Consider the following 15,211-nt stretch of genomic DNA (forward strand, 5'->3'; position numbering starts at 1 on the left):
AGCCAGCCACTGTGGCCAGACAGAAAACTGAGCCTGGTCTTGGCCGTTCTGCTCAGTTTTCAAGAAAATCCAAAAATCCCGATTTGGGTATAATTTGTACATGTTAGTGCATTCAAAATAAGATTTTTAAAATACTCTGTGAGCCAAACTAAATACTTCTGTGGGCAGAGTGACCTCTGAGCTCTACGCTTGGCTATTTCTGTTGCACAAACACTACTTGGCTGTGATGGGGCTGGGCCAGGCGCTGGGGGCAGGTCTGCTGAGGCCAGGCCCCGGGGCAGGTCTGCTGAGGGATCCTGAAGTCCAGGGGCAGACAGGCAGGTTTTGAATCCTGCCTCTGGCGCTCGCCGGCTACGTGACCTTGGGCATGTCACTTAAGGAGCTCGATCAAACCACCCTTGAGCTATGAGGTTGTTGAAAAACAACCAGAGAACGCACTGACAGGATCAACTGCCGGGGTCATTGTTGTACTGTTTTGCTTTAACTTTCCCTTGTGGAAGTCATCTCAGTCCAGTCCAAGGTCATCCTCAGAGGACAGGCAGGTCCTGTTCCAGGCTCAGACTCCCCAGTGTGAAGAGTGAGAGAGGAGAACACCCACTGCGAGTGGTCTTTGGAGCTGGACAACATGTGTTCAAACCCTGGTGCCATAAGTAACAAGGATGAAGACTTCTGGCTATTCACTTAGCCTTCGGGGTATCACTTTCCAGGGAAAGAGTGGCAAACAATGCCTATCTCTTCAGGTGTTTGAGATGCCAAGCACGTGGTCCAGGGCAGTGGAGAAATATAAAGACTGGGGCTCACCCTCCTTCCACCCATCCACCCACCCATCCACCCTTCCACCCATCTACCCATCCACCATCCAACCATCCATCCACCCATCCATTCATCCACCCATCCATCCACCCATCTATCCACCCACCCATCCACCCTTCCACCCATCTACCCATCCACCATCCAACCATCCATCCACCCATCCATCCATCCACCCATCCATCCACCCATCCATCCACCCATCCACCCATCCATCCACCCATCCACCCATCCATCCACCCATCCATCCACCCATCCACCCATCCATCCACCCATCCACCCACCCATCCACCCATCCATCTACCCATTCATCCATCCATCCATCCATCCATACACACATCTAGTCATTCATCCATCCATCCTTGTACCCATTCACCCATTCACCCACCCATCCACCCCCCACCCATCCATCCACATACGTACATACATACATACACTTACACAGTGATGCAATAACTGGATCACAACAAGGCATGACCACTGTCCCTGTTCCCATGCAGTGGACAGTCCTTTAGGGGTGTCAGTGAGGGGAGTGAAGGCCCGATGGCAGAGCAAGGTGACCTGAGTTCCCAGAAGTCCTTCAATAAGAAGAAAGCTCCCCAGGCCAGGCCTGGACTTGTGAATCTGAGATTAGATAAGAGGTAGTGAAGGAAACTCACCCAGCTTCACCAACCCTGGTCCTTCCATTCATTAGAAAGAACATGGAGGAGGCAGGAGGACTAGAGGCCACAGATGGCCCGTCCTCTGCCATCGTATACCATCCACCTTCTAGCCCGTGGTGGCACGCGAGTCAGAGCCACCAGTACCACCACCAGGATCTCCCAGGAGCCTGTGAGCAGCTTCTAGAAACAGCGGTTCTCAGTCTTGGTTGCAGACTGAATTCACCTGGGAAACTTTTAAAAATACCAGGGCCGAAAAGTAAAAATATTGAATCTTAGGTCAGCCTCCATATTCTAGGGCATGGTGTGGGCATCAGAATTTTAAAGAGCTCCCCAGGTGGAACCACTGTGAGGCTGCTGGTGAAATTCACTGTTCTAAGGGCTCCCGAGCACCCAGCACTGCTTCCTCCATCCAAGTCCCCACACACAGGGCAGAGGCTGGGCTTCAGCACACGCCCTTGTCCCCCCGCCTCCACCGACATGCACACACACACACACACACACACACACACAGGCACACGCGCAGACACACGCACATACCTTCCTGGAGACAGAGGGTGCAGTCGGAGCGACTCAACACAAAATGAGTGATTCACCCGGTGCTTTTCCAGCCGTTTCCCCTCCTTTACCACTGTCTGGTGAATGGGAATGGGCTGTGGCGTCAGACCCCCTGGGTTTGAGGCTCAGTTCTCTCATTCACCTGCTGGGTGACCTTGAGCTATTGAATCCCGTGGCTTCCCTGTCTGACTAAAGAAGAAAATAAACTCCCCCGTGCAGACACTGGGCGAGTGAATGAGAAGGTATCAGAGGGTCCAGCTCCGATCAGGTTGTCAGGAAGCGCCAGCGCCTTTCCTCTCCACACCTGTTCCCCACACAGCCACCTCCCAGAGACACGGAAGTCACATCTGGTCCCCACAGGCTGAGGGTCTGCTCCTGGCCCGTGACCCAACTCCGATGAGACTCGGGGGGCAGCCTGGTAGCGTTTCCTTAGAGGGTGAACTCAGCAAGAGAGGAGAGCGCAGAGCAGGGCGGGGCCCGAGAGCAGAGCCAGTGTGCAGGAAACCTTCACTCCTGCAGACACTGAGATGGTCGTCATGAACAGCCGTCTGCGGGCACGTCCAGGAGACACGGAGCTATCCGCAGGCTGCGGGTTCCAAACTAGTCTTCCTCGGGCGGGACCCTTGCTGCCCTGCTCTCCGCCTGTGCTTCTTCACACTGTCCTCAAGGCAGGATGCCATCAAGGGAGGGGCTGCTGGGCCCAGACCCCTCCTGGAACTCCAGGCTGGTGTGGCCAACTCCACATGACTACTCGGATGTCAACCGGGTGTCTCATGTCCAATGAAGAACTGGGCCCACTGCCCCCCAAACCTGCTCCTCTAAGGACAGGTCTCTATTCAGGGCTCAGGTCATAGAACTCAGTCATTCTTGAGCCCTCTCCTCTCCTCGTCACATCCCATTGGTCAGCAAATCCCGGCAGCTCTTCCTTTCAAATGTAACTGGAAGCTGGGCCCTTCTGCTCATGGCTTTCGGTCCCTCCTGAGCGCAGCCACCTCTCGCCTGGATGGCTGGGGTGGCCTCCTGACAGCGCCCTTACTACCTTCAGTCCATTCTCAGCTCGGCCCCATGAGTGTTCCTGACAAGTAGAATCATATCATTGAGTCAACGGTTACCAGTGAGCACCTATTGTGTGTCAGGCACAGTTCTGGGTTCAAACTTTGCACCTTCCTCTGAGCCTCCAAGGAAGCCCTCTCTCCCCTCACCGCCTGCCCCCGCCCAAGCCCCAGGCCTGTTCCCACCTCAGGAAGGCTCCTCCCCCAACACCTGCTTCCCGCCTCCCTGAGGTCCTGCCTGCCCCCCTTATTTAACTGCAACCGCCCAGCACCCAACACCCCTCCTGCTTCACTGTTCTCCCTGCACGTGTCCCCATCCATGTTTTAGATGATCTGCTTGTCTTCCTCCATCACCCCCACTGCGATGAGAGCTCTGGGAGGTGTGTTTTTTTTTTTATTTTGTTCACTACTGGATCCTCGGCGCCTAGAACACCATCAATATGCGTAGAATAAACAGGATCTTTGTACTGAAGTGTTCTGGTTGGTTTTCCATGTCTTCCCCACTCAGAACCATGACCTTAGTGACAGATATTTGTCAGTACTAGGTTCTGTGCCGTTTGCCGGGGACAGGACGGGATCTGGCCCCCTGGATCCCTGGGCCCCTGATGCTATAGCCTCTGGCTTTGGTCCCAGGTGCCACTCAGTGAGCTACAGAGGGACTCCTGCTCTCCCTCTGCTCAGGTCCCGTGGCTGGCCAGCCCTGCCTTTGCCGTTTCCCCTCCCCCCGGTGGGGGGTTCCTGGGTTTGGGCTCCATCTCCGTGGGGGGCTGCCCTGGCGGGGCACTGGGCCTGACCCGGCCACCCTGTGTTCGCAGAGGTGGTCGGCGTGGGCTGCGTCCTGGACGGAGTGCGCTACAGCAACGGCCAGTCCTTCCAGCCCAACTGCAAGTTCAACTGCACGTGCGTGGATGGCGCGGTGGGCTGCACGCCCCTGTGCCTCCGGGTGCGCCCCCCACGCCTCTGGTGCCGCCACCCACGGCGGGTCAGTCTGCCTGGCCACTGCTGTGAGCAGTGGGTGTGCGAGGACGAAGCCAGGAGGCTGCGCAAGACAGCACCGCGACACACGGGCGCCTCAGGTGGGTGCTGCGCGTGGGCGCGGGGAGGGCGGGCCCTGGGGTGCGTTGCAGACCCTCCTGGAGCTCTGACCACCTGCATGTCGTTGACGCAAACCCCAGTCTTGGGCTCAGGAGCTGTGCGACCCTGGGAAAGGCGCGTCTCCTCCGGACCTGCTTTCCCATGGGTAGCACGGACACAGGAGCCTCTGTTCTGCCCCTCTTCTTGGATCCCCTGAGCGTAACAGGAGGGAGTGCTTCGTACAGAACAGAGCCAGGCACGTGTGGTCCATAATTATCCTACTTAGGACGTGAGGCGAGGGGTGCGGAGGTAGAGGAGGGGTTGCTGTGTCGGTACCTGGGGGGAGAGGCATGAGCAGCAGGTGCTAGGGCAGGAGAGGGAGGAGGTGGCTTCCCTTCGCTATGAGGATGGGAACGGGTGAGGCTCCAGCCAGAGAAGCCAGGTTACAGGAAGCCCTGGAAAGGGACGACAAGGACAGGCCTATTTTGTTCAGCACAGTTTACTGGAGCCTAGCCAATGCCAGGCACTTAGCAGGTACCAAACAATGTTTGTCATATGGATGGATGGATGGATGGATGGATGGATGGATGGATGGATGGATGGATACATGGGCAGGTGGATGGATGGATGGATGGATGGATGGATGGATGGATGGATGGATGGATGGATGGATACATGGGCAGGTGGATGGATGGATGGATGGATGGATGGATGGATGGATGGATGGATGGATGGATGGATGGATACATGGGCAGGTGGATGGATGGATGGATGGATGGATGGATGGATGGATGGATGGATGGGTGGAGGGGCTAATGGGGATCTGAAATTAGGCAATGGAAGTAGAGGTGACAAAGGAGGGGCAGCTACAGAGGCACTGCTTGAGAAAGACTGCAGGTCTCGGAGTCAGTCCAGTGTGTGGAGAGAACAGTAGAAGGTGACTCCTGGGGATGGTCGCTGTCTCGGATAGAGTGCCAGAGGAGGAGTGTGTCTGGGGAGGAGAGCGCCCCTGTGAGAGAGGTGGGGTCTGCGGGATGGCCCAGAGGAGCATCCTGCGGGGGCGGCATTGGAGGAGGGAGACAGGCAGCGACAGCTCTGGGAGTCATCGGCTGGAGCTGCTGGTGCTGGAATGGCATCAGGACAGTGTTAGAGAGACAAAGGGGGCTTGGGCCGGAGGTCTGGGGGCTGACATTTGAGGGGTGAACAGAAGAAGAGAAGGCCGAAGGGGAGACAGAGAAGGAGGGCTGGAGATGTAAGAGGAAAACCAGGAGCATCTGATGGCACAGCAGACAGCAGGTGAGGGCTCTTCTAGAAGGAACACGTCCACCTGGCAAGTGGACATGAGGAAGTAAAGACAGGGCCGCAGAGTCTGGCGTTCTGAGGTCACCGGTAATTTTTTAAGTGAGAAGTACTCGAGATTCTCAGGGATACTGTAGAAGGAGGGCTCCTCCCCCGGGTACTGACACCATCTGGACCAGATAATTCTTTGCGTTGGGGCTGCTGCTGCTGCACTGTGGGGTGTTTAGCGCCATCCCTCACCCTACCCACTGGATGCCTATAGCACCTGCCGCACAAGCAGTAACAGCCCCAATCCCAGCAGACATTGCTAACTGTGTCCTCGGGGACACAGGGGCCTCTGGGACCACCAGGGCAGTCGAGGCAAATCCAAGAGGCAGGCCAGAAACAGGAAGAGGTTTTGCAGAAGCCAAAGGAGGAAAGTGTTTCAGAAAAGAAGGACCTGGGAAGCGGGAAAGCAGAGGGTGTAGAGGGACAACCCTGGAGGCCGTGCACCCTAGGCTGTCTGACTGGGCCAGGAGGGAGGGTGGCTCCCCCCACCCCCACCCCAACCCCCTGCGCTGGTTCAGGATTGCACAGCCTCTCTGGGTGGGGCTTGGGTGCCCCACAGGGGCTGAGCGGGCCCATGAAGAAGCAGGCCCTGTGGGTGGAGGACCTGACAGGGAAAGCTCTGTCCCTAGCCAGCCCAGGGCAGCAGTTAAACCACGATCCCCCTTGCAGAGCCACAAGAGCAGAGGAGCGGCTGTCTGCTCCTTGTGTGTGTGGCCCAGTGACCCCGTTCTGACTGAACACAAACAGAGCCCCTGCCTGGCTAGCGGGTGACCCAGAAACCAAAGCTCTTTCATCCCCCTGGGCAAATCCCTCCCCACCGCCCCTCCTCCACACTCAGAGCCCAGCTCACCCAGACCCGCCCCTCAGTGCGCAGAGGCCTCTCCTTCTTTCCTTCTGGCCCCCAAACCTCCCCTTCCCGCCCTCACCCCTCCCCTCATTCATTCACCACTGTTCCCTGCCTGCCTGTCAGCCTGCAGGGGCTGGGTACTGGGTAGAGCTCACCTTCCCCTTTCTCTTTCTCCTCCTGATCCTATTCAATGTCTTTTCTTTCCAAGTTTTTGCAACCCCCCCATTTTTTATCACCTTTCTCTCCCAGGCCCTTTCTCTCTCCCTCCATTTCCTCCCCTCCCCTCCCCTCCCTTCCCCTTTCCTCCCCTCCCCCTTGACACTCTCTCCACCTGTTTTCCCTCCCAGCCCCTCTACCTGCTCCTTTCTCCAGCTCTCTGCGGCTGAGAGTGGCTTCTTCTCGGGGTCCTATCTGTGCACCTCACTCCACCTTCCTGTGGGTTCTCTCCTTTGTCTCCCTGGTTTGCCGTCGCCTCCATCCCTAGCTCACTGCATTTTCCATTTCTCAGACAGCAAGCCCTCACTGTGCTCTAGGTGCCAGGATAGAACATTAATAACCCATCTGAGAGTTGCTGTTTGTTGGCCCTGGGTCAAGAAACCAAGCGAGCTCACATCGACTGAAGGCTTACTGAGGGCCAAGGACAGCTCGAGCGCTGTCACATGTGTGAACCTACCTTTTCCATCCACAGCCCTGGGTGGGGGTTGCTGCTGTCGACCCCCCTTGCAGGTGGCCGTGCTCAGAGTTGAACCCACTCAGTTCGACTCTGAAGCCTGTGTGTCCCCTTAAACACTTGCCCTCAGCATCACCCAGATGAAATGCTGGGTACAAGGATGTAGCCACTCACCTTTGAGCTCCCCCCAAATAAACTTAATTTCTGTAGGGGGCAGGAGCAGTGTCTCGTAGGCTTTTATTCCCAGCACCAAGCAGGGGCCTGATACAAGCTCAGTCAGTGTCTAGATTCCTTTTATTAACATACCAGCCCTGCAAGGCCAATGCTATTATTCCAGTGAGGAGACAGAGGCCAGGCTGAGCTGTCCAGGATCACACAGCTGGTAGGTGGCAGAGCAGGATTTGAACTCAGGTCCACATGTCTCTAATCATGGTATTCCCTCCACAGAAGCTTAAGGAACTCAGATCAAGTCCTTCTCCCCCTGGGAATCCAGGACTAGTTAGACGCCAACTTGCCACCCCTCTCCTCACTGAGTTCCAGGGACCCAACCTTCAGGGTGGTGATGGTAGGAATTGGGGGTGATGGAGGCTGGAGACTCATGGGGAATCTGGTCCCCTCCCCCAGCGGCCATGGGTGAGGTCGAGCCATGGCACAGGAATTGCATAACCTACACGAGCCCCTGGAGCCCCTGCTCCACCAGCTGCGGCCTGGGCATCTCCACGCGGGTCTCCAACGTCAACGCCCGCTGCTGGCCCGAGCAGGAGAGCCGCCTCTGCAACCTGCGGCCCTGTGATGTGGACATCCGTCTGCACATCAAGGTGGGTGCACCTCCCGGGGTGGGGCAGGCATCTCAGACCTCACAGAAAAGCTTGGCTTTGAGCCTGGCTCCTGAACTTTCTCATGGGGCTGTTGTAAAATGGGAATAAATAAGCCCACCTTCTAACGGTTGCTGGGGTAATGTGTGTCAACTAGTTGGTGTGTTATGAATTTCACTCAGTGGAAGTGATTATGGTGACCATATTGTTAGAATAGAGGCCACTCTGGAGAGAACCCAGGGACCCTCGGAAGTGCTCTCCTGTGGTGATTCTGAGGGACACGCATGACTGCCTTTCTCCTGTGCTCCTGTGCCAGCCATCACCTGTGTGCACCTCATGACAGCCATGCTGGATGACAGGGGAGCACTAAACGGAGCTGGGGACAGCCAGAGTCAAATGCCTGTCTGCTGCTGACTGCACGGGACTGTGATCGATGTCCCCACATTTCTGTGCCCCAGGCCCCACATCAGTAAAATATTGGAGTGAACCTCAGACATCGCCTCCAGCTTTGAGAGCCTAAATAATTAAAATGAAGCGTCAAGGGTATAGGGGGCGCAGCAGACTGAGCCCGGCCCTCAGAGTTAGAAGTGGACCTGAGGGCCTGATTGAAGACCTCCTCACCTATGCCTTGGGTCTGTTCATAGGCCTGGTGTCACTTAAAAGAAAAAAAGAAAAAACATCAGTCCTGATGATTTCTTGGGGATGCTGAGGTCAGGGTTGCCCAGTAGGCCCATCAGCCCAGCTTCCTAAGATTCCTCCTCACACGTAAGACAGACATTGCTCTCTGCCTGTCCCCTGCTCCAATCACCCCTATGTCAGTCAATCAAATCCCCCTTCTCTTTTTTCCCTCCTTGCTCCTTCTTCCCCTCTGGTTGTTTTCCCTGCCACACTAGCCTTTGGACTCTTGGTGCTTGGTGGGCAGTAGGAACCCAGTAGACATCTCATAAAGAAAGCATGAATGCAACAGCCAGCAGCAGCAGGGAAAACAGGAGCAAAGGTCCCAAACTCGGTAACTGCATGGTGCGCTGGAGGTAGAGGTGGGTTTACCACAAAACTAATTCAAATCCCCTCTTGTCACTCACAGACCTACCTTCTCCACCCAACTTTGTTTCCATAATTATGTGTCTAACGTGTTTTCTCAAATTGTATGAGCCCCAGGCCCCATGTAGCCTGGATCTGCTCCCCTCCCTCAGTTCTGGCATGGTTCTGGTACATGGTAGAGCCCCAGAACCATTAGCCCAATGAATTTAGTAAGTGCCTGCTGTGTACCAGAAATGGAATTAGACTGTAGACACCAAGAAAGAGCTCTGCTCTTGAGTGGCCTGTAGCCCAAAGGAGAGACAGAGCTACTTTTAAATAACACTGTCCCAATTGAGTAAGTTGCATAATAAGGGTGTGTGAGTGGCCCTGGGGAGCAGAGGAGGGGGAGGGGAGGGTAAAGCGTGTCCCCAGTCATGGAGTCCCATGATGGTTCTGCCACTAACTAGCTGAGGGCACTTGCTTGACTGAAAGAGCTACAAAGATGTCCTGTGGGCAGTGGCTGAGCAGAAATGGAGGAAAGAAGGGGAGTCGCAGACTGGGAGGTATGACCGAAGCAAAGCAATCCCCATCTGTGGGCTCAGTTGACTCCTGCATAACCCGGCAGGGTCTTGGGGGTCTTGCTGCATTGGGGGAGGGCCTTCCTAGCTTGAAGATGCTGCAGATCTAAAAGTCAGGTGCTGAGTGAAGAGGGACAAGTGAGGGCTTGGTGGGAAGAGGTGGTGGCTCATCCTCTGAGAACCCCAACTGAACCCTCCTTTCCCACAGGAAGGGAAAAAGTGTTTGGCCGTGTACCAGCCAGAGGCGCCCGTGAACTTCACCCTCGCCGGCTGTGTCAGCACGCGCACCTACAGGCCCAAGTACTGCGGGGTCTGCACGGACAACAGGTGCTGCATCCCCTACAAGTCCAAGACCATCGATGTCTCCTTCCAGTGTCCCGATGGGCCTGGCTTCTCCCGCCAGGTCCTGTGGATCAACGCTTGCTTCTGCAACCTGAGCTGTAGGAACCCCAATGATATCTTTGCTGATTTGGAATCCTACCCTGACTTCTCAGAAATTGCCAATTAGGGAGGTACGAAACATAGGGCCCCGGCCTGGCGGGCGCTCGCAAAGCAGCCAGCCCTCTGAGGCCCAACACTGAGCCTTCTCTTGTCCACTTCCTATTCATTTCTGATGACCCTGACCCCTCCCCTCTGATGATCCTTGGCCCCTCCCCTGTCTCCAACCACCCAAATGACCCACTATGCTGCTGCTCAGGCCCTGACTATGAGTCCCATCCTTGGCAGCATTCTGGATACATCCCAAAGAAAGTGCCTGTCTCCATCTGTTCTGGACAACACCAAAGCCTGACCCGGCCTGTGCAAGTCACTGGGAGGTCTCCTGAGTCCCATGGAACAGGATCGGCTGGACATGCAATACCACTGATTCCCTCTTGAGATGCCAAACCAGGAAACTCTTTGGATCCACTCAAAAGGACAGATGGATTGAGGACAATGGAACAGTCTATTACTTGAGCCCTGTTGCATGGCACTATAATAGACAGTTTTGACCACAGCACCCCAAAGTAGTTCTGATTCCAAAGATTTGTGTGCCCCAAGGTCACCAAACATCTGCCAAGGGAGGTGAATAGTAGTTTGGTTTGGATTTTTCAAGGAAAATTGTATCTATTACTCCGGGCATTGTTGAGGTTAAGTTTCTCTTCACTCCTGTGCTGTGAAGGGTACATGTTGTGTTCATTTCTGTTAGAAAGGCAGTTTGATAAATTTCATTTTTGTTCATGGCAAAAGTCCCCAGTCAATGCTCCAAGGACAGAGCAAGGTCAGACAATTTTCAGAAGGAGCGACGGACCCCAGCATGAATCTCCCTGCCCATCACCAGGATATCAGGATGGGCCAGATTCTTCCTTAAACCCAGATCCCTGCCCAGCCTGGAGGCTCATGGGAGCTGGTGGAGCCCCTGGGGTGGCCTCTCTGACCCCTGAGAGTGGTATCCTGGGACATTCCTCTGTACTTAGGGAGCCTCAACAAGTCCAGGCCAGACCCTCCTGCAATGACCAAGAGGTCCAGGCCGGGTGTGGGTTAGGCCAAGAACTGGTCTAATCTGCATCAGTCTGGGTGGCAAGAGTCACTGGGCTCAGGATACACCGTCTCTTTCTGTCTCAGTGACCCACTTCGTAGACTTTGGGTCTGCTGACCTCACACAACCCAGTTCTGGTGTGAAGACAGAGGTTTACCAGTTGTTTAGAAACAGAAACCTATGTAACAGGATGAAAAGCCAAAGACGTCAAAGCTACCAGGGAGACAAGGTTGTCACTAGTGGAAATGAGGCTAGTATTTATTATATTAGTAAAATATAAATATTTACTGTTATAATTCTTTTATTTAGTACCTGCTATGTGCCATGTTCTCAGTGCTTTTCATACACTAGCTCATGGAGACTTCGGGATCATGTTGAAAGTGCCCATTATTATTTCTGTTGTTACAAATGTGAAATGGCAGCTCAGAAAGGTAAGAAATTCGACCAAAGTCACCCGGCTGGTACGTGGGGGCGGCAGGATTCCAATGCAAGCTGGACTGACTTGATAACCATATTTTTTCCCTACTTTTAGAGCTTTCAGACGTGTCAGAGCAGGAAAAGCATGTCAAAATAAGCGATTTCTCGCTCTCAGTTTTTTGCTCTTTTTTACTGTCTCTACAGGTCCTTTTACAAGAGAAGGGAATCTGACATTCAGCTAATTTAGGTGCCTGACTGTCCAAAACCACATGAGATAGACAAAAGCCATGCATTCCCTATACTTCACTCCCTTCTTCAGATCAGAACCCACACTCCACGCATTTACAAGGTGGTTTGGTTTTCCCAACTCTGGGTATTGTATGATGCGCAGTTAAGGGAATTCTGGGTGGGTGGCAGAGGGACTCCTAACCAGGCAAAAGGGGCTGAAATGTGTCCTTTGTACTGTGACCTCCTGAGTGCCCCGCCCATTGCAAGGCGCACAGTGGTGCTCCGGGTGGAGCTGGTGAATAAAAGACATTGTCCCTACGTTTATTTAGAAGCCCTCTTCTTCCAAAGGTGTGTGACAATCTAACTTTTATCAGCTGGATCTTACTCTAAGTGTCATAGGAAAAGAGACATGAAATATTTCAAGAAATGTATGTTTTATTTAAAAAACACACAAACCAACACAAACATTCTGTGTGAGGAGAATTTACCCCATGAACAATATCTTCTATAAGTCTGTGTGGACCGTGTTAGATTTTCTTAGGGTGAAATCACCTGCCATCTACAAAGTGCAAGGACTCAGTGACAGCTGATCCTACTTGAAATTCAGCAGAAGCCCAAGAGCTAGGTTCTCGCTGAATTGACATCCTAGTTTGGGAACCTAAGCACAGCTTCTGGGATCCTAGGAAGCCTGGTGGGAGGAATTGGGGGTTATCCTGGGAATGGTGGGAAGGGCTGAGGTGGCCACAACACCCCAGTTAGTATTGTTTTAAGAAATGGACCTGCCCTATGCAGGTGCCAGTTGGAAAGTCTCAGATCCAAGTGGGAGTAGAAACTTGGGCCCAATAAGGAGGCAGTGAGAATTACCCTGCCTCGGTGTGACCTACTTCAGGAGAAGTTAAGAGTAACAATCCTAATGAGATAATGTGTGGTTACTCGGTGCCAATCACTGTGCCGTTTTCATTATCTTACTAATTACCACGGTAATTTTAAGTAAGCCTCTCTTCTCCATCCTGTAAATGGAAAATCTGAGACTCAAAGGGGCTGAGAAATCAGCCCCCAAAAGCTGACACCCAAATTGCAGCGTATTCCTCTCTGCCTTGCCCTTGGGGAGGCCTCAGGGTGGAGCACGAGTGACCCCTGTCAGAGTGTCACTGTGGCAGGGGAGACAAAGTCCGTCAGACAGGTCGCCTTGCCCGGCCCCGTAACTGTGTGTCCTCAGACAGGGGGAGACACACTGAAGTTCAGAGAGCCTTGGAGGAGGAAAGCTGCGCTGCGCCTGGAGGGACTTCGCTGGTGCACTTAGGTGGGGGGGGGGGCGAGACCCGTTTTGCTAAACCTCCCATTCTTGCTAAACCTTACTGCAAGCATGTGGTGAACCCCACTGCTGCCAGGCCTGTGCTGGGTGCCTTATTTACGAGGAGGCCTTGTTATCTCCCCATTTTAGAGATAAGGCAGCTGAGGTTCATAGAGGTTCAGTCATCCACTCAGTGTCTCACCAGCTGCTGAAAGGAGGACAGGATCGCAAACCAAGGTTAAGCTGACGCCTGAGCCATCTCTCCTGACGCTAAGGCCAGTTAGCCGGCTGCCCCACATCATAAGGTACAAGAGATTGCTTTCCTGACAACAGCTGCAATTTTAACTGAGCTATTCGAAGAGTGATCACAGGAAGTGCACTCTGATGACATGATTGCCTACGATCTCATTGGCATGGTGCTGCGTCTACCGAGGGCTTGTGGGGAAGTAATGTGGTCTGGGACTGTTTTATTGAATTAGATCATTGCTTTTGAAGGACTTATCTTGATCCAAAGTAACTGCAACGATAATTCTGCCCAGCTGGGACCCGTGAATGGTCAGAAGGATCAATTGTGTGTCTCTGCACATCCACATGTATGTGTATGTGTATCTGTTTGTATATTTCTATTTTCAAACTGTGACTTAATATTTAAGTACCCCTCCTGCTGTTGTTGTAAGTGACTAAAAAATATGTACAGAAAAATGCCCTGGAATTTCCCAACAGAGGGAACATGGCCTTTGGGCCATCCGTCGTGTTTCCTAGCATTCCTCATTTTTCTCGTGACTTGTGTTGTGTAAATGTATTTGTTCAACGTGAAGGGTTTTCATTGCTCAAATTCCCTGTTTATAGCTTTTCTCCTTAAAGCAATAAATCATCAGCAAAGTGACTTACCGGATTTGGTGGTGTTCTTGTATATTCAGTTATTATGAGGCAATACGCAGCATTGAACATATTCCATAGAAGTGCAGATGGTGGAAATTAGGTCCCAGCTATTTTATATATGGTAATAAAAGTAGCTAAATTTGGATGTGCACGTAGAAACAGGAATTCTGGCAATCAGAAAAGACCAGCGGCACAGATGTTTCATAGGCTGGAAGACACCTCACGTAAATATAAAATGGAAATGTCAGCATTCATTCGTTCACTCAGTCACTCATTTCTTCAGCGCTTTTCTATATCCCCACCTAGACTTGGGTACTTTGAGATCAGGGACTATGACTGCATCCTCTGAGCCAAGCACAGCACCTGGCACCCGTCGGGAACTGGGTGAGCAGTTGGCTGGAGAGATGGATGGATGGAGCATCTACTGCCAAGTGCCTTAGGAACCCAGGGGCGTTAAGGAGAAGAGTCAGGGAGGTTGCATGATACAATGAACATAGTTCTGACTTTGGAGTCAAATGGATCTTTATACACTTTATTTCTTACTGGGATTCCTCACTTCATTCACCTAAGCCGCAGTGTCCTCAGCTGGGAAGGGTAGGGAATGATCGTGCTTGCTTGTGGTGGTGATGCAGGATCAAGATGCAAGATGCATGAGAAGTTTCAGCCTGGAGCTTGGTGAGTACATCAAAAACCCGTCTGCCATCAGCTGGTCTCCGTTTCCTCGCGCACGGGGCAGACTCCGCAAGGCTACAGTGAGAACCGGAGTCGGTGCACGTCTGCACAGTTTACTTATTTAGTTTTTATTTCAAAATAGCAAATATGAAGCAGAGGTCACCGATATTCAGTCAAATGCTTTTCTGCTTCAATCATATGCTGCCTGATCCCTTAACTTTTGATTTTTCTGTTTTCATTTGATGCTATCATTTTAAAAAATATGTTTTTATTGATTTCTGACAGGAAGGGAGAGGGAGAGAAACATCAATGATGAGTCATTGATAAGCTGCCTCCTGCACGCCCCCTGCTGGGGATCGAGCTGGAAACCCGGGCATGAGCCCTGACAGGGAACTGAACCTGGATCTCCTGGATCCCAGGTCAGTGCTCAATGGCTGAGCCACTCCAGCCGGGCTGATGCTGTCACTTGATTAAATACCCAACTTCTTTAATGGGGAAAGGGTGTCATAATTCCTGTGTCTCCCAAATCGGCGAAGCACCCAGCATAGGTCCAGCTCTGACCAGGTGTGCAGGTGGCTGGAGTAAATGAAATGAATGACACAGCTGATACCTTCTAGTCAAATCCTCATCGCCACTACCCCTCACAACACATTATGCTATTATAATAAAAATGAAGGGGAGAGTGGATTCCAATAAAAAATAATTGCCACATAAATTGTTTCCAAGAACACCTCTATCCTAAAGCATACTTTCCTCCAAAATTGGAATTTAG

At 52.7% G+C, this 15,211-nt stretch overlaps 1 protein-coding gene across 1 annotated transcript in view; it reads left to right on the top strand.

The window, feature by feature from the left end:
• CCN4 (cellular communication network factor 4) overlaps positions 1 to 13,771 on the top strand; it is a 29,616-nt gene extending 15,845 nt beyond the window's left edge. Inside the window, exons 3-5 of the mRNA XM_081117048.1 lie at positions 3,895 to 4,155; positions 7,642 to 7,835; positions 9,639 to 13,771. Coding sequence (XP_080973174.1) covers positions 3,895 to 4,155; positions 7,642 to 7,835; positions 9,639 to 9,938 — 755 coding nt within the window. The 3' untranslated portion in view covers positions 9,939 to 13,771. The remainder of the gene's footprint in view (positions 1 to 3,894; positions 4,156 to 7,641; positions 7,836 to 9,638) is intronic.
• Positions 13,772 to 15,211: the final 1,440 nt, after the last annotated feature.

Source organism: Miniopterus schreibersii (assembly GCF_964146895.1).
Source record: "Miniopterus schreibersii genome assembly, chromosome: 17".
Classification (NCBI taxonomy): domain Eukaryota; kingdom Metazoa; phylum Chordata; class Mammalia; order Chiroptera; family Miniopteridae; genus Miniopterus; species Miniopterus schreibersii.